Raw genomic sequence first — 20,828 nt, forward strand, 5'->3', positions numbered from 1 at the left:
GATACAATAGACCAGTTAGACCTAATTGATATCTATAGGACATTTCATCCCAAAACAATGAATTTCACCTTTTTCTCAAGTGCACATGGAACCTTCTCCAGGATAGATCACATCCTGGGCCATAAAGCTAGCCTTGGTAAATTCAAAAAAATTGAAATCATTCCAAGCATCTTTTCTGACCACAATGCAGTAAGATTAGATCTCAATTACAGGAGAAAAACTATTAAAACTTCCAACATATGGAGGCTGAACAACACACTGCTGAATAACCAACAAATCACAGAAGAAATCAAAAAAGAAATCAAAATTTGCATAGAAACGAATGAAAATGAAAACACAACAACCCAAAACCTGTGGGACACTGTAAAAGCAGTCCTAAGGGGAAAGTTCATAGCAATACAGGCATACCTCAAGAAACAAGAAAAAAAGTCAAATAAATAACCTAATTCTACACCTAAAGCAACTAGAAAAGGAAGAAATGAAGAACCCCAGGGTTAGTAGAAGGAAAGAAATCTTAAAAATTAGAGCAGAAATAAATGCAAAAGAAACAAAAGAGACCATAGCAAAAATCAACAAAGCCAAAAGCTGGTTCTTTGAAAAGATAAATAAAATTGACAAACCATTAGCCAGACTCATCAAGAAACAAAGGGAGAAAAATCAAATCAATAAAATTAGAAATGAAAATGGAGAGATCACAACAGACAACACAGAAATACAAAGGATCATAAGAGACTACTATCAACAATTATATGCCAATAAAATGGACAACGTGGAAGAAATGGACAAATTCTTAGAAAAGTACAACTTTCCAAAACTGGACCAGGAAGAAATAGAAAATCTTAATAGACCCATCGCAAGCACGGAAATTGAAACTGTAATAAAAAATCTTCCAGCAAACAAAAGCCCCGGTCCAGATGGCTTCACAGCTGAATTCTACCAAAAATTTAGAGAAGAGCTAACACCTATCCTGCTCAAACTCTTCCAGAAAATTGCAGAGGAAGGTAAACTTCCAAACTCATTCTATGAGGCCACCATCACCCTAATACCAAAACCTGACAAAGATCCCACAAAAAAAGAAAACTACAGGCCAATATCACTGATGAACATAGATGCAAAAATCCTTAACAAAATTCTAGCAATCAGAATCCAACAACACATTAAAAAGATCATACACCATGATCAAGTGGCCTTTATCCCAGGGATGCAAGGATTCTTCAATATCTGTGAATCAATCAATGTAATATACCACATTAACAAATTGAAAAATAAAAGCCATATGATTATCTCAAAAGATGCAGAGAAAGCCTTTGACAAAATTCAACATCCATTTATGATAAAAACTCTCCAGAAAGCAGGAATAGTCGGAACATACCTCAACATATTAAAAGCTATATATGACAAACCCACAGCAAACATTATCCTTAATGGTGAAAAAGTGAAAGCATTTCCTCTAAAGTCAGGAACAAAACAAGGGTGCCAACTTACACCATTACTATTCAACATAGTTTTGGAAGTTTGGCCACAGCAATCAGAGCAGAAAAAGAAATAAAAGGAATCCAAATTGGAAAAAAAGTAAAACTCTCACTATTTGCAGATGACATGATCCTCTACATAGAAAACCCTAAAGACTCCACCAGAAAATTACTAGAACTAATTAATGACTATAGTAAAGTTGCAGGATATAAAATCAACACACAGAAATCCCTTGCATTCCTATACACTAATAATGAGAAAACAGAAAGAGAAATTAAGGAAAAAATTCCATTCACCATTGCAACGAAAAGAATAAAATACTTAGGAATATATCTACCTAAAGAAACTAAAGACCTATATATAGAAAACTATAAAACACTGGTGAAAGAAATCAAAGAGGACACTAATAGATGGAGAAATATACCATGTTCATGGATTGGAAGAATCAATATAGTGAAAATGAGTATACTACCCAAAGCAATTTATAGATTCAATGCAATCCCTATGAAGCTACCAACAGTATTCTTCAAAGAGCTAAAACAAATAATTTCACAATTTGTATGGAAAAACAAAAAAACCTCGAATAGCCAAAGCAATCTTGAGAAAGAAGAATGGAACTGGAGGAATCAACCTACCTGACTTCAGGCTCTACTACAAAGCCACGGTTATCAAGACAGTATGGTACTGGCATAAAGACAGAAATATAGATCAATGGAACAAAATAGAAAGCCCAGAGATAAATCCACACACATATGGACACCTTATCTTTGACAAAGGAGGCAAGAACATACAATGAATTAAAGACAATCTCTTTAACAAGTGGTGCTGGGAAATCTGGTCAACCACTTGTAAAAGAATGAAACTAGACCACTTTCTAACACCATACACAAAAATAAACTCAAAGTGGATTAAAGATCTAAACATAAGACCAGAAACTATAAAACTCCTAGAGGAGAACATAGGCAAAACACTCTCCGACATACATCACAGCAGGATCCTCTATGACCCACCTCCCAGAATATTGGAAATAAAAACAAAAATAAACTAATGGGACCTAATTAAACTTAAAAGCTTCTGCACATCAAAGGAAACTATTAGCAAGGTGAAAAGACAGCCTTCAGAATGGGAGAAAATAATAGCAAATGAAGCAACCGACAAACAACTAATCTCAAAAATATACAAGCAACTCCTACAGCTCAACTCCAGAAAAATAAATGACCCAATCAAAAAATGGGCCAAAGCACTAAATAGACATTTCTCCAAAGAAGACATACAGATGGCTAACAAACACATGAAAAGATGCTCAACATCACTCATTATCAGAGAAATGCAAATCAAAACCACTATGAGGTACCATTTCACGCCAGTCAGAATGGCTGCGATCCAAAAGTCTACAAATAATAAATGCTGGAGAGGGTGTGGAGAAAAGGGAACCCTCTTACACTGTTGGTGGGAATGCAAACTAGTACAGCCACTATGGAGAACAGTGTGGAGATTCCTTAAAAAACTGGAAATAGAACTGCCTTATGATCCAGCAATCCCACTGCTGGGCATACACACTGAGGAAACCAGAAGGGAAAGAGACACGTGTACCCCAATGTTCATCGCAGCACTGTTTATAATAGCCAGGACATGGAAGCAACCTAGATGCCCATCAGCAGATGAATGGATAAGAAAGCAGTGGTACATATACACAATGGAGTATTACTCAGCCATTAAAAAGTGTACATGTGAAGCAGTTCTAATGAGGTGGATGAAACTGGAGCCTATTATACAGAGTGAAGTAAGCCAGAAAGAAAAACACCAATACAGTATACTAACGCATATATATGGAATTTAGAAAGATGGTAACAATAACCCTATGTACGAGACAGCAAAAGAGACATTGATGTATAGAACAGTCTTATGGACTCTGTGGGAGAGGGAGAGGGTGGGAAGATTTGGGAGAGTGGCATTGAAACATGTAAAATATCATGTATGAAATGAGTTGCCAGTCCAGGTTCAATGCATGATACTGGATGCTTGGGGCTAGTGCACTGGGACGACCCAGAGGGATGGTATGGGGAGGGATGAGGGAGTAGGGTTCAAGATGGGGAACACATGTATACCTGTGGTGGATTCATTTTGATATTTGGCAAAACTAATACAATTTTGTAAAGTTTAAAAATAAAAATAATTTTAAAAAAAAAAAAAAGAAATAATACTGGACTGAGACTATCAGACTTACTTTAATTCTTTAATCTTTTCTGAATATGTGCCAGACTGGAGCCCCAGACCAGATCAAAGAAAGATAAATAAAATTGCCTGTACACACACTAGACACCAGGGTGCCCATGATGGCCTGCACTTCATACTTGCCATTCTCAGAGGTATCTGCACATAAATACATGCAGGGAAAAAAGTGCAAGCGTTAGTTGCTCTGTTGTGTCTGACTCTTCATGACCTCATGGACTATAGCCCAACAGGCTCCTCCATTCATGGAATTCTCCAGGCAAGAATACTGGAGTGAGTAGCCATTCCCTTCTCCAGGGGATCTTCCCAATCTAGGGATAGAAGCCAGGTCTCCTGCATTGCAGGTCAAATCTTCACCATCCGAGCCACCAGGGATCTATCTAAAATTACATATTTACATGTCATACTGAATTTAGGAGGCTCTTTTGAATTGAATTTCTCAGTTTTTTTAAGCATGCTTTACCTACATACACTTATAGGAATGATCTCTTCAGTTATGTGCTGTGCTGAGTTACTCAGTTGTGTCCGACTCTTTGCGACCTCATGGACTAGAGCCCACCAAGTTCCTCTGTCCATGGGAATTCTCCAGGCAAAAATACTGGAGTGAGTTGCCATTCCCTCCTCCAGAGGATCTTCCCAACGCAGGGATCAAATCTGGGTCTTCTGTATTGCAGGAGGATTCTTAACCATCTGAGTCACCAGGGAAGCCCCTCCTCAGTTATAGACAAAGATTAATAAAGTTTGTATTTAATTCAATCCTTATGTATTAAGGTGGTTAGAATGTACTACTTAGTTATAGTAATAGATTTTGTATCAGATGGAGTAGTTAAGCCAACCTGTTACAGATGTGTAAATCATGGATTTTGAGAATTATACAGATAATTTTAAAACAGTATTTTGGGAACACCAAGCAAAAAGTGATCTTAGTGAAAGCTCTAGGCCATTGTGAGTACCAGTCACAGAATATGGGAAATGTAGAGAGACATTGTGGAGTTTAATATCTTGTCTGCATTCTCTGGAAGAGTATCCCCCTTCCTTTTGTTTAAATAAAGTTTCTGTCTCTAGAGCCCCTTCTTATATACTTTTAGTGAAACTGGGCAACCCAGAGACTCTGAGTCATTCACACTATTCTGTTCATTGACACTGGAGGAAAAAAAAACAAAATTCTTTTATTGTTGTTGGTCTGAAATTAGCTTCCTGCAGCTTTTAAAAGTTAATTCATTTAAAATTAAATTTCTGTCCGTAGGACACAGAAAAAAGGTCAGTGTTTCTGTCATATTTTAGCCTTGAAATATTTGAAGACAGTGGTAAGAGTCTCCTTTTGTTTTCCCTCTGTGTTCCAGATGTCTTCAGGCCTTTGGTTGGTTTATCAGATGCTCTAGCTCCCACATTACACCTCACTATTTACTACTTCTCATTGTAGGTGCCTGTGTAATTATTGCTAGCTTCTGGGAATCATTGACTCGTCTGCAATGAGATGCTGTCAAGAACATAATGTTTGTTTCTGAAACAAAATGAAAATGGGAGTTACTTCCTTCTGGTTACATCAACTACTAATGCAACTGCATTGAATGTCATGATTATAATATTGAAACTGAGTCCATTTCATTCCCATTGTCGACACCATTTTACAATCACACTCTCTTCATTACTATATACTTGTCCTATGGGCATAGAACTCTATTTCAACTCTATTCAGCAATCAGTTTAGTTCAGTTCAGTTCAGTCGCTCAGTCATGTCTGACTCTTTGCGACCCCATGAATCCCAGTGTGCCAGGCCTCCCTGTCCATCACCAACTCCCGGAGTTCACCCAGACTCATGTCCATCGAGTCAGTGATGCCATTCAGCCATCTCATCCTCTGTCATCCCCTTCTCCTCCTGCCCCCAATCCCTCCCAGCATCAGTACTAATCCTAATTGCATTCTTTACACGATTTAGATTCTCTGGTTCTCTGATCATATCTCATACTTTTTGTTGTTGTTCAGTCTCACAGTCATGTAAGATTATTTGCAATCCCATGTCCTGCAGCATGCCAGGCTTCTCTGTCCCTCGCCATCTCCCAAAGTTTGCCCTGCATAAACTCTACTTCTAATTGAAAACAATTTGAACATTCAAATTCCTACCTTGGTTCAGACTGTCTTCTCTGCTTAAAATGTCTTTTGTTTTTCTTTCTTATCCCTTCAATCTATCTTAACACTATAGTTTGACTCAAAGTTCAAAGCCCTATTGTGATTTTATTGATCAGGAAATATCTTGGTCATTATTCAAGTATCTCAACATGTGAAGAATGCTCTTAATATGCTTGACAAAAGCTTAATGAAAAATAAATAAGCAAAACACAAAAATATTCACAGTGTCAATGCAGAAAAGTGTAGTATTTTTTAAAGCAAATTATTATTTCTCTCACTACATTACAATTATACCGTAACAATCCCACTATTGAACTTCCCAGGTGGCGCTAGTGGTAAACAGCCCAACTGTCAATCCAAGAGAAACAGGTTTGATCCCTGGGCTGGGAAGTTTCCCTGGAGGAGAGCACTGCAACCCACTCCAGAGTTCTGCCTGGAGAATCCCATGGACAGAGGAGCCTGGGGGGCTTCAGTCCATACCCTCTCACAGAGTCAGACACCACTAAAGTGACTTAACACATATGCACCCAGTCACTTTATCATAAGCCATAATTGAGAACAAGCTTAAGTCTCTGCATTGCCACTCAGAGGACATCTGCCTACTGATCTGGAAATAATTTTAGACTTTGAACTATCAATAAATGCCTTCTATTGCATACATTGACAAGGTGTGATCTGCAAACCAAATCTGTCCTACTGTCTTTTATAAATAAAATGTTATTGGAACAGAGTCATGCCTATTGATTTATATATTGCCTACAGGTGAATCCATGCTGAGAGATACAAAAGTGCATAGCTGAAATTGAGACTGTGGCCCATAAAGGCTAAAGTATTTACTGTACAGCTTTTTCCATAAAAAAGTGCTGCTACCTGTTCTATTAAACTGTTATTGGAGTTGGGATGTTTATATGTTAAGATATGGCAGCTTCTTAAATAATAAATATACTATACTTCCCATAAACCTAGACTATAAACTGAAAAATAGAATACCAGCTTTTTTGCAATTTCAATAATAAATGTAAGAATAAAAAAGAATTGTGCTCATATTTGTAATAGTAATGCAAGTTGTATTATCTTAAGAAAACCAATGGTTTTTACAGAAAATGAAACTCACAACAAATGTTAAAGAAAGGGTAAAAAACACTATAATATGATTCATATTGTATAAGTTTTACATCAAAACACCTCAATATGTCCCTCAGATACAGAGAAAGTGAAAGTCGCTCAGTTGTGACAGACTCTTTGCGACTCCATGCCTGTAGAGTCCATGGACTTCTCCAGGCCAGAATAATGGAGTGGGTAGCCTTTCCCTTCTCCACGGGGTCTTCCCAACCCAGGGATCCAACCCAGGTCTTCCACATTGCAGGCAGATTCTTTACCAGCTGAGCCACAAGGGAAGCCCAAGAATACTGAAGTGGGTAGCCTATCCCTTCTCCAGGGGATCTGCCTGACCAGGAATTGAACTGGGGTGTCCTGAATTGCAAGAGGATTCTTTACCAACTAAGCTATGATGGAAGCCCACAGATACAGGGGGACAACCAGAAATTCAACAAAAATTAAGAATCTTTGAATTGTTACCCAATAGTTGATTTTGCTTTTGTATATTTCTGTATTTTGCAAGTATTTAAAGACAAAAATATAGTGCCTAGTTCAACATTTTTAAAAGATCAATGGACTAGAGTGCATGATGAAATTGTTCCCCAAACTTTGGGAAAAAATGCATATGCAACCAAAGTATCACAAGGGCATTATTTCATCCAATTGCCCCATTTGTGGTCTCAAGGCAATAGCTAAATAATATTCTCTAAGGTTAACCTCCTTGGGGTTTTGGTGGCATATATATGTGACAGTTTGATGTTATGGTTCAGCTTTTTTGGTGTCCTTTTCTCAGTCCTTTTCAAGTCTGAATATATTTTTAATAAATTATAAGAGAAATTCATTTTCTGAAATATTCATTGCAATATACTCTAGATTCCTGTTAACTATTTTTCAGACTTATTACTGCCTTATGATCCAGCAACCCCACTGCTGGGCATACACACTGAGGAAACCAGAAGGGAAAGAGACACGTGTGCCCCAATATTCATTGCAGCACTGTTTATAATAGCCAAGACATGGAAGCAACCTAGATGTCCATCAGCAGATGAATGGATAAGAAAGCTGTGGTACATATACACAATGGAGTATTACTCAGCCATTAAAAATAATACATTTGAATCAGTTCTAATGAGGTGGATGAAACTGGAGCCTATTATACAGAGTGAAGTAAGCCAGAAGGAAAAACATAAATACAGTATACTAACACATATATATGGAATTTAGAAAGATGGTAACAATAACCCGGTGTACGAGACAGCAAAAGAGACACTGATGTATAGAACAGTCTTATGGACTCTGTGGGAGAGGGAGAGGGTGGGAAGATTTGGGAGAATGGCAATGAAACATGTAAAATATCATGTAGGAAATGAGTTGCCAGTCCAGGTTCGGTGCACGATGCTGGATGCTTGGGGCTGGTGCACTGGGACGGCCCATAGGGATGGTATGGGGAGGCAGGAGGGAGGAGGGTTCGGGATGGGGAACACATGTATACCTGTGGCGGATTCATTTTGATATTTGGCAAAACTAATACAATTATGTAAAGTTTAAAAATAAAATAAAATTAGAAAAAAAATGACTTCTCAGCATAAATTTTCCTGGAATCCATTGAACTTAGAAAAGAAGCTTTATTAAATGAGCCAGTCAAATTCTTCTACACTCAGGTGAGTTGATTTTTATTTCACTTTAAAAGGAATATAATATGTTCCTAATATGCTCCATTAATCTTTGCAGGAGGCAAACAAGCACATGTATAAATCTACCTGCCAGGTTACCTGTTTAGTTGACTAGAAGTCTTTGATTATTTATCTTTCACTACATTTATTATTGTTCACCATGCTACATCACAAGGAAATTTTTTGTTTTTTCTGGATCACAATATTTTCATTCCCTTTATTCATACAAACTTTAATAATAAACAAGAACTATAAGTTGCCATTTGTGCTTATATGGATTATATCCTGGAATAATGCTCTAAGAAACAAATTGAGGCTGAGATTTTATAATTTTATAGTTTCTAAAATGCCTGTTACAGGACTGAGCGCATAGTGGGTCTGCAATGGGAAAAATATTCCAGGATAATTGCACAGAAAAGAAGATAAATACTATGCACAGCACCTGTGCTCACAGCTGAGCATGGCTGACACTTCATGGACTACATGGGTGATTGGGAACATTGGCCCCAAGCCTGTTGACAAGTACAGAGTGTGGGAGGTGGAGTGAAAAGTTACACGTGTGGAAAAGGAGTGTGGGGAAGACGGAACCAGTGTGCATCAGAAATTGTATTCATCTTTGGTGAAGATTTCCCTTTCAACCCTGGACTATTCAAACTTTGTTACCATAGACATAGGGAACACATCCTGACTTTTTGAAAAAGTGTTTTCAGTTAGAGAACATGTACTCTATGATTTGTATGTTAAATTGAAACATACTTTCAGGGAATCAGGAATTAATCACATGTTTAAGAATGTAAAGGAATAACTGAATAAAAAGAGTGGGGGAATATGTGAATGACATAGTTATACATGTACAGGAAATCTTGAAGTGTTATATGTGTTCTTGGAGTATAAAGTTATAAAACCTGAGTGAAAATAACAGTGTTTACTTTCAACTCCTAATGAGATATAGAATTTTTAGAGAAGTCTATGTGGAATGACTTCCCTTTATACTGAGTACCATTTCAGATTTTGCTAAGAATTTAGGAAGTGGCTTTGAAAAGAATGAATTTAATGTCAGAAAAAGACAGTAGAGGCATTTTGGAGGGAAAGAGGCTAATTAAAAAAATAATAATAATTCAATGCACTCTTTTTCCCCATAAGTACTCTCATTCTATGCCTAGGTCAGGAAGATCCCCTGGAGGAAGGCATGACAGCCCTTCCAGTGTTCTTGCCCAGAGAATCTCATGGACAGAGGAACCTGGCAGGCTACAGTCCATGGAGTTGCAAAAACGTCTGACAGTACTGAGGGAATAACATTATATTTCATTCAAATTTTGCTTCAAATTTCTCTGAATCAACTTTTATATTTTGTCCACAGGAACCAAGAAAATCAGAGTGCTAAAGTCACTTTCATTCTCTTGGGCTTCTCAGAATATCCAGAACTCCAGACCCCCCTTGTCCTGTTATTCTTAACCATCTACTCTGTCACTGTGCTGGGGAACCTGGGCATGATCCTAATTATCAAGATAAATCCCAAACTCGACACCCCTGTGTACTACTTCCTCAGACATTTGTCCTTCGTTGATCTCTGTTGCTCAACAGTAGTTACACCCAAGCTACTAGAAAACTTGATTGTGGAAGACAGAACCATCTCCTTTACAGGATGCATCATGCAGTTCTTCTTTGCCTGCATATTTGTGGTGACAGAGACATTCCTGCTGGCCGTGATGGCATATGACCAATTTGTGGCCGTTTGCAACCCTCTTCTCTACACAGCTGTCATGTCCCAGAAGCTTTGTTCCTTATTGGTGGGTGCATGATACTCTTGGGGTATAGTCTGTTCCCTGACTCTTACCCACTTTTTATCTGAATTGTCCTTTAGAGGAAATAATATCATAAATAACTTTGTGAACACATGGCCATTGTTGCTGTTTCCTGCTCTGACCCCTACATTAGCCAGGAGATCATTTTAGTCTCTGCCACGTTTAATGAAATAAGCAGCCTGATAATTATTCTCACCTCCTATGTTTTCATTTCTATCACTGTCCTGAAGATGCCTTCAACTGGGGGACGCCACAAAGCCTTCTCCACCTGTGCCTCCCACCTGACTGCCATTACCGTCTTCCACGGGACCATCCTTTTCCTCTACTGTGTTCCTAACTCCAGGAGTTCATGGCTCATGGTCAAGGTGGCCTCTGTCTTTTACACAGTGGCCATCACCATGCTGAACCCAGTGATCTACAGCCTCGGGAACAAAGATGTGAAAGAGACTGCTTAGGAAGCTAGTCAATACCAAATTATTATGTCAATGAATGTAAAACGGCTTAGATTTGCTTTTTCATTTACAAGAGCACTGTGGAGAACTGTCCAAGTTTTGTAGCATTTTTAATACCATTTCAAATTCCAATTTTAGGAAGGAAATTTAGGAAGGAAAGCAGTGCACACATTTAACGTAATTCCAATTTAGGAAGAGAAACAGTGCACACATTTAACGTAATTCCAATTTAGGAAGGGAAACAGTGCACACATTTAACGTAATTCCCTTGTTGATACATCGTTCAACCACTTTAGTAAACTGTAGAGACTTAGCAATAAAATAATAAATAACACCTAATTAAAGCCTAGACTATTTAAATCTCTAGATAAAGTGTTTGTCATGTAAAGATTTCTGAGTAAAGACACATTACCATTTGGCTGTTCAGGTGAGTCTTCTCTTTTTCTTTTCTTTAAGTCATTGTAAGTCATTGAAGAATGGATTTGAGTTGTCATGAAAGTTTATAGTTAACCATGAGGGAGTTACATCAGTTGAATCATAGTAATTAAGAGTTGTTCAACACTAAGACACTAAAGTTAAAAGACATTCCTGTGCTTAGTTGCTCAGTTATGTCTGACTCTTTACAATTCTATGGGCTTTAGCCTGCCAGGCTCCTGTGTCCATGGAAAGAATACTGGAGTTGGTAGCCATTCTGTTCTCCAGGGGATCTGCATGACCAGTAATCAAACATATGTCTCCTGCATTGCAGGTAGATTCTTTACCATCTAAGGTACCAGGGAAGCCTAAATTTAAAGGATATATTTATTTAACACCACATAGAAAGAATTGGTACATTATAAGTGCAAAGAAGTCATGTCTCTGCCCCCACAAAGTCCTGAGTATGATTTGTAAAATTCTACTTGTTAATATAAAATTTATTTGTTCTTTGTACATAAACCATCAAAAATAAAATTAAGAAATGCACACTTCAGAAATAGTTCCAGCTAAATCTAAAATAGTCTTTCATGTCAATCAAATTACATATAAAATAGCTATTGCTGTACAATGATAACAGAGAACTTCGTTGGTAAGTAACATTAATGGTGGATTGAATGGGGGCCCTGCTAATACCAATTAGAGCATCTTGGTTAACCTGATTTAATTTTGCCCAACTAGCAAACTCATGGACTTCCCTGGTGGCTCAGATGATAAAGAATCCACTTGCAATGCAGGAGACTTTGGTTCTATCCCTGGGTGGGGAAGATCCCCTGGAGAAAGGGAGGGCAACCCACTCCAGTATCCTTGCCTGGAGAATCCCATGACAGAGGAGCCTGGTGGGCTTCAGTCCACGGAGTTACAAAGATTCAGACATGACTGAGCAACTAAAACACTTCACAGTAAACTCACATCCAGTCTAAGGAGTGAATTCTATGTGCTGTGGTGCTTCCCAGGTGGCACTAGTGGTAAAGAACCTGCCTACCAATGCAGGAGATGTAGGAGACATGGGCTCAATTCCTGGATTGGGAGGATCCTCTGGAGGAGGGCATGACAACCCATTCCAGTATTCTTGCCTGGAGAATTCCATAGACAGTGAAGCCTGGTGGGCTACAGTCCATAGAGTGGCAAGGAATCAAACACCACTGAAGCGACTTAGCATGCACACATGACTTGATATCACATGTACCCAGCCCCTCCTCCCTAGACTCTACTATCACATAAGATATATATTATCTGCCAGAAATTGGGGGGAAAGCCTAACATCTCTTTGTGAAAGACTATTTTTTTCCCTGCTAAGCATTTTATCTAATAGTAATTCTATGTTCATCCATGTGAGAAGAACCGCCAAACTTATTCTACAGTGTCTGTAGCATTTTAGATTCCCAAGCATAATATATAACTCTTCTGGTTGCTTCATATCCTTGCTAATCATTGCTATTATGTACTTTTATTATAGCAAATCCAGTGGATATAAATTGATATCTCATCATGACATTGATTTGCATTTTCCTAATAACTAAATATGTTGAGAATATTTTCACATGCTTGTTGGACATTTGTAAATTTTGTGTTGTACCTGATTTGACTTTTTGTCTGTATTGTTTCTTTTCTGTATCTTTTCTTTTCACTTTATTGATAATGTTTTTAATATACAAATATTTTAAATTTTGAGGAAGTACAATTTAGCAATTTATTTATTTATTTATTGTCACTCATGATTTTGTTTCCCTATTTAAGAATCTACTGCCAAATTCAAGGGCATGAAATGTAAGGCCTGTGTTTTTCTTGTAAGAGTTTTATAGTTTATGCTCTTTCATTCAGGTCCTTGTTCACTTTCTGAGTTAACTGTTGTATATAATATGAGGCAAGTGTCCAATCCCGTAATTTTACTTGTGAATGCCCAATTGTCCTGGCATCATTTATTTGAAGAAGAATCTATTCTTTCTCAAATGAATATTAAGAGAATCACAACCTCAGAAGCACCATGATGATGTCGTGAGGTATGAGTTGGGAGAAATCAGAGCCCATATAGGGCACAGCTGCCCAGTCAAAATGTATTTTGAATCTTCCATTAGTGAGAAATAAGCTTGTTGTTATTGTTGTTCAGTCACTAAGTCTTATCCGAGTCTTTGCCACCCCATGGACTGCAGCACACCAGGCTTCCCTGCCCTTCACTGTCTCCTGGAGTTTGCTCACACTCATGTCCATTGAGTCAGTGATGCTATCTGACCATCTCATCCTCTGCTGCTCTCTTCTCCACTAGCCTTCAATCATTCTCAGCATCACGGTCTTTTCCAGTGAGTTAGCTCTTCATGTCAGGTGGCCAAAGCACTGGACCTTCAGCTTCAGCATCAGTCCTTCCAATGAATATTCAGGGTCGATTTCCTTCAGGATTGACTGGTTGGATCTTGCTGTCCGAAGGACTCTCAGGAGTCTTCCCCAGCACCACAATTTGAAAGAACAATTCTTCAGCACTTTGTCTTCTTTATGGTCCAGCTCTCACATCCATACCTGACTACTGGAAACACTATGGTTTTGACTATATGGACTTTTGACTATATGGACTATATGCCAACTTTTGTTGGCAAAGTGACGTTTCTGGTTTCAAATGTGCTGCCTAGTTTTGTCATAACTTTCCTCCCACGGAGCAAGTGCATTTTAATTTCATGGGTGCAGTCACCATAAAGCAATGATTTTGGAGCCTAAGAAAGTAAAATCTTTCACTGCTTGCACTTCAGCTCCTTCTGCATCAAGTTATTATTATTTTTAACCTGTGTCCTTAAAGCCAAGTTGGGTAGTTACCAAAATTAGTGAAAATATCATCCTTTTCATAAAGATATTTTTAGAAAACATATCATCCAAAATTTCTTTTTAGATTCAGTAATAAATATAAACATCTGAGAACATTCTATATTTGAAAAGCCAATGGAATCTGTTTTCTATCAATAGAATCAATAGTGTAAAAATGAAATAAAGTTTATAGTACAAATATTGTAAAGTATAAATAGTAAATATTGTAAAGTATAAACAGTATAATTATAATTTAGCAGCCATATGTTTAGAAACATAAGAATATATATATATAGCTTCATAAGAAAATTTTAAAAATTAAATGTGGATTAATGAAAGATAAATATATTGGTGTATAATTTCCCCTTGTGGATTTATGTATTTTATATCCACATAGATTTTTTTAATGGTGTTTTTTAATTTTTAAGATTAAATGAGTAAAGTTGATAATACAAATGCCCCAAGGCTTTAGGGAAATAATATACAATCAGTACACCACCTGGGACAGAGTTCAGAGTTAAAATGTAATTAGTTGAATTGCAGTCATCAAGGCAGTACCTCAGTTATATTCTCTAGTTTTCACATGCCTAAGGTCATGGTGGTATATATTTGTGATACAGTTTGGTGCCAGGATTTACTTTTCAGGCTTGATCTTATCTTTGGTATCTCTGAGTTTTCTTAACAGGTTGGAAAATCATAAAGTATGAAATAAATAATGAAAAATACTGGGCACTTTTACTACCCTTTTCAGGTGTGTTTCTATTAAGTCCTAAGCAGCAGCATTGCTGAAGTTCATTAATCTTAGCAAAGAGTTCTTCACTAAATGACTCATTCAAGTTCTTCTGTATTTAGGTGAGTTGACTCATGTCTCTTTTGTTTTACTTAAAAAAGAAAATACAAAGATCTAGTAATCTTTGTAGGAGACAGACACATGTGTAGAACAAGGTGTGCACAAAGAACCATGTTTTGGTTGAGAAGGTTTATGGAGTTATATTCCAATTCTTTCTTTCAAATAATTGCTATCCTAGTTTTCTCACTGGGTATCAATGTCAAAAGAAGGCCCACAAAGTGGGCCTTGTCTTCAAGATTTTCCTGTAATTTTCTAGAAATAAAGTGACAGTAACAGCCATATTTATAAATAATAGGGATATCAGATCAGATCAGTCGCTCAGTCGTGTCCGACTGTTTGCAACCCCATGAATCACAGCACGCCAGGCCTCCCTGTCCATCACCATCTCCCGGAGTTCACTGACTCACGTCCATCAAGTCAGTGATGCCATTCAGCCATCTCATCCTCTGTCGTCCCCTTCTCCTCTTGCCCCCAATCCCTCTCAGCATCAGTCTTTTCCAATGAGTCAACTCTTCACATGAGGTGGCCAAAGTACTGAAGTTTCAGCTTTAGCATCATTCCTTCCAAAGAAATCCCAGGGCCGATCTCCTTCAGAATGGACTGGTTGGATCTCCTTGCAGTCCAAGGGACTCTCAAGAGTCTTCTACAACACCACAGTTCAAAAGCATCAATTCTTCAGCACTCATAACCTACAGTAATTGTGAGTGATAAATATGCAAGTTTGTCTGTATATAGAGGGGATGAAACAATGAGTCATGTCTATAAAAGAAGGTGGCAAAATAAAGCAAACATCATAAGAAAGAATAAAATGGGGAAATAAATTATAAAGAAATAGGCATGTACTATATAGCAGAGCTTGATAAATCCACCTTTACTAAGAAGGATGTATTAGTGATAATGAGGTTGAATTTATAGATCTAAGCAGTTTTTGGAAAAGTCATACTGAAGAATGTTAATGTTATACATTTGCTATTAACATTTATTTAGAATCTTAAAGTCACTGTTACATTAAACAATCATGGAAAATTATTCTCATAATCTTGCACAGAGCATTTTAAATTGAAGGAATGTGGCTGGAATAATAGTCATAATCAATCTTTGCAGTGCTGAGACCTTACAAAGTATTGTTACAGAGGGTCTGTTGTGAACATGGTCCTTGGAAGGTATCTTTCTTACAAGTTCATCATGTGGGAATCAGAGAAAGCTATAGTGTGGTGAGAAAACCTAGAGGAAAATAAGGAAAGGTGCATCTTAAACCAAGTGTTCTAATGAAATTCTACAGTGTTTCTATTGTGTGGCTTCCAGAAGAAGGGATTTCTGCATTGTCTTCCCCAATGTGTCCACCAGTTGATAGATGTCCATGCTTGTGCTGGATTTTCACAAACATATCAGGTGTTTGAAATCATAACAATTATTCATAGTTCTGATATATAAAAAGGTAAATATCTGTTATACCATGTCTTACAGCATTTGAATTCATTATTGAAGTATCTAGTTCCAATCTAGTGATTTAAAATTTATATTACTATTCTTATCTTACTATAGAGGAAAAGTTACTGATTATTGTGATCAGTAATAATCAAGAAATATTCTGGTGTCCCATTTGAAATAGGTGTTTTCCAGCCACTTTTCTTTGGAAGGACTAAAAACTTAATTCAAAATGGCAGAGTATATATTTGATCCATTCTGAGGCCTATATGCTTTCTCCAGTACTTTCACAGTTCTTATTTTTGTCACCCAAACTCCAAAATCTGCTACAATGGAAAGAAATGAGTTTCCTGTTCAATATTGTTTCAACTATTATCACAGGAAGCATAGCTCATATTTTGTTTTGAAACTTCTGATGAATAATACAATTGGCTATGAAGAATACATTTAAACATTTTCAAAATTAGTTCAAGATAAGTGAAAAAGTTTAGTATGTCTTATAGCATAGCTCCAGAATGGGTTGAGAATTTGGAATAACTAGGAATAAGAAAGGAATTGAAAGGAGATACAACAACCAAGAAAATATTATATTAACTGTTTTGCAGAGATGTTACCATTATACAAATTAGCATATAAGTTAATTGTCTCATAGCTCAGGAGGTGAGGCAGGTAAGAAACTGTGGAACCTAAAGACATGTTTTTCTCCAATACATGTAATTGGATTGTATATATCAGGTGTTTTCACACAACTCAGAGTCACTCAAAGACAATGTCTCCTGAAAGCAGCTGATAATAATGAGTTTTATTATTTGAAATAAAGCAGGACCTAATCTGTTTTAGTTCTTTGTTTCTGAAGATTATACACAATGAAAATTATTATTGGCTGTATAATTGACATACAAGTGAACATTAGCATTTGAAATAAAGCAGAAGTATAGCATTTACAGAAACACTGTAAACAGAGACCCAGTGAGTTTTGCAACACATTTTCTATTCTCTCGCCTATTTCAAAGTTTAGTTTTTACTCTTCTGGATCAACATTGATACTTTGTCCACAGGAACCAGGCAAACCAGAGTGCTAAGGTCACTTTCATTCTCTTGGACTTCTCAGAATATCCTCAGCTCCAGCTGCCCCAGTTCCTGGTCTTCTTGACCATCTACACAGTCACTCTGCTGGGGAACCTGGGCATGATCCTGATAATGAAGTCCAGTTCCAGGCTCCACACGCCCAGGTATTTCTTTCTCAGCCATTTATCCTTCATTGATTCCTGTTACTCGACAGTAGTTACACCCATGCTACTAGAAAACTTGGTTGTGGAAGACAGAACCATCTCCTTCACAGGATGCCTCATACAATTCTTCTTTGTCTGCATATTTGTGGTGACAGAGACATTCCTGTTGGCAGTGATGGCATATGACCAATTCATGGCCGTTTGTAACCCTCTTCTCTATGCTGTTGTGATGTCCCAGAAGCTTTGTTCCTTGTGGTTGTCTGCATTATACTCTTGGAGTATAGCCTGTTCCTTAATATACACATACGTTTTATCAAGGTTATCCTTTTGTGGGACTAAGTTCATAAATAACTTTGTCTGTGAGCATGCAGCCATTGTTGCTATTTCCTGCTCTGACCCCTACATTAACCAGGAGATCATTTTAGTCTCTGCCACATTCAATGAAGTAAGCAGCCTGATGATTATTCGCACCTCCTATGTTTTCATTTTTATCACTGTCTTAAGGATGCTTTCGACTGGGGGGTGCCACAAAGTCTTCTCCACCTGTGCCTCCCACCTGACCACCATTACCATCTTCCATGGGACCATCATTTTCATCTGCTGCTGTTGCTGCTAAGTCGCTTCAGTCGTGTCCGACTCTATGTGACCCCATAGACTGGACAATGCAGCCCACCAGGCTCCGCCGTCCCTGGGATTCTCCAGGCAAGAACACTGGAGTGAGTTGCCAATTCCTTCTCCAATACATGAAAGTGAAAAGTGAAAGTGAAGTTGCTCAATCGTGTCCAACTCTTAGCGACCCCATGGACTGCAGCCCACCAGGCTCCTCCATCCATGAGATTTTCCAGGCAAGAGTACTGGAGTGGGGTGCCATTGCCTTCTCCATCCTTTTCCTCTATTGTGTTCCTAACTCCAGAAGTTCATCGCTCATGGTCAAGGTGGCCTCTGTCTTTTACACAGTGGTTATCCCCATGCTGAACCCAGTGATCTACAGCCTCAGGAACAAAGATGTGAAAAAGTCAGTGAAGAAATTATTCAACATTAAATTGTTCTGTGATAAAATGTAAAGCTAGAAAGATTTTTTGAGAGTAAGAGTTTCTCAATAGCAAATAGAATCATGAACCTATTTTAACCTTGCAATTGACAGGCCAATTTCTGTTCACTCTTTTATTTTATTAAAGTAACTTTAAAATTACAAATAAAAATAGAAATAAAAAACTACTTCAACTAAAAGTTTGATACAAACATTGAATTGTAATTTTTTGTGTGTATAATATCTGACCTTGTATTTGTCCTGGTTAAATTTCAGTTTAATTCAAGTCATGTGAACTACAGGACTTTTAAAAGGATCTGAAGAGTTATAGCCTACAGTAAGGAAGTTTACATCTTAATATAAAAGTAGTACATTGAGAGCTGCTCAGCATAAAACTCTAAGTATCTTAAGACTTTATTAATCCCATGAGAAACATTTTGGCTTTGGAAGATTCCCAGGCAAACAAAGACAAATTTGAAATATATCTAACTTAAATAGTTCATAATATGGTATAGTTTAAATATAGTTGCTAATATAACCAGATATAAATTATTCTCTATGTGCTAGTGCAAGAAAATGATACAAATGTTGGAGATATAGTGTATATCTATCACTTAAGTTTTTCCATGTACATCATTGTGGTTGTACATTTTAAAATGTATTTATCTATCTCTTTTACTAGAAATTTTACTTAGGTAATTTTCGATTCAATTTAAGTTACAGTATCTTTAAACCAGTTCTCCCATGATAGTATAACAACCAACAAATTATGATTTAGTGTACAGATTTCAGTAAAGCATTAGCTATTCATTCATGAAAAAAGAAACATTTATGAACTCCAGTAGGTTGCAACAACAGCTATTCTTAAATAGTGACTTTACTGAGGCAGCTCTGCTGATATGAGGCAGGTCACTCGAGCTTCAAGGCTGAGCTAATGGACCAACTAATCTTCACTCTACAGACCTGTATGTAAATCATCCTCCTTGGACCATTCTTATGTTGGAAGCAATCAAGTCCCTGTTTGGGTCTCATCTATGTTTGGGTCAAAGTTAAAAAAAAAAAAAAAAGGCTAAACTTAAAGGCAAGGTTTGAAATTTTTTGCTTCTTGTAGAGCTGTTATGTTTTAGGTCAGGGGTATAGGGTGACATGAAGAAGTTGGCTCAGTATTTGTGCATGTGTGATGCGTGCCTTCTCAGTCAGGTCTGACATTGTGATGCCATAAACTGTAACCCCTCACGCTCCTCTGTTCACGGAATTTTCCAGGCAAGAATACTGGAGTGGGTCACCATTTCCTCCTCTAGGGGAACTTCCCAATACAGGAATCTAATCCAGGCCTCTCAGGATTGAAGGAGAGTCTCTGGCATCTCCTTCATTGGCAGGCAGATTCTTTACCACTAGCGCCACCTGGAAAGCCCTGGCTCAATATTCACCAAAGATTAATTAAAACATTTACCTCATCAAAGATATTCTTTCTTGATAATTCCAGGTAATTCTATAGCAAATAGCAGAGAATCCATGACTATGACAGGTTTTACCAAAGGTTTTAATAATTTATGGGTCATTGGATTGCTTTAAGGAAATGACTGATTGAGATTAAACATAAGTCTTGCCTTTCCTATTTGTGTCTTACTAACGGGCTTCCCTGGTGGCTCAGATGGTTAAGTGTCTGACTCCAATGCGGGAGCCCCGGGTTCAATCCCTGGGTCGGGAATATACCCTGCAGGAAGAAGGCAACCAGTACTCTTGCCTGGAGAATTCTATGGACAGAGGAGCCTGGTGGGCTACAGTCCGTGTCCAAAGAGTCGAACACAACTGAGCGACTTCACTTCAATCATAATTAAGGTTTATAAGCAGAAAGTAGGGAGGGTCTATGTGTTGTAGTTATAATTCAACAAATTAAATATTACATTTCCTTCCATGATTTAGAGCTTTCTATGAAAATTAAATATTTACCATAATGCTTTACACTAAATCATATGTCTTTTATTGTTTAGGAATATGCAGCAAAATTCCCAACCCTCTTTACGCATGGCAATAGAGATAGGAATTTAACTTTTGTTTGTCATCCAAGGGTCATAACCAAATGTTCCTATCCAGTTCAGGGAGCCCAGTCTGGTGGTCTCTGATTACTGGGAGGAATGGAATGAGGAGAGGGGAC

The 20,828-nt window shown here is 37.6% G+C and overlaps 1 protein-coding gene and 1 pseudogene across 1 annotated transcript; both read left to right on the top strand.

The window, feature by feature from the left end:
* Positions 1–9,066: 9,066 nt before the first annotated feature.
* LOC133250020 (olfactory receptor 5D13-like) lies at positions 9,067–10,900 on the top strand (annotated as a pseudogene).
* A 6,555-nt stretch (positions 10,901–17,455) lies between these two features.
* LOC133250021 (olfactory receptor 5D13-like) lies at positions 17,456–18,772 on the top strand (the record flags this gene model as incomplete). Its single annotated transcript, XM_061421199.1, has 2 exons — positions 17,456–18,224; positions 18,520–18,772. Coding segments are annotated over 2 exons (954 nt in total), but the record flags the coding sequence as incomplete, so codon positions are not given.
* Between the last annotated feature and the right edge of the window lie 2,056 nt (positions 18,773–20,828).

Source organism: Bos javanicus, chromosome 6 (genome assembly GCF_032452875.1).
Source record: "Bos javanicus breed banteng chromosome 6, ARS-OSU_banteng_1.0, whole genome shotgun sequence".
NCBI classification, from domain to species: Eukaryota; Metazoa; Chordata; class Mammalia; order Artiodactyla; family Bovidae; genus Bos; species Bos javanicus.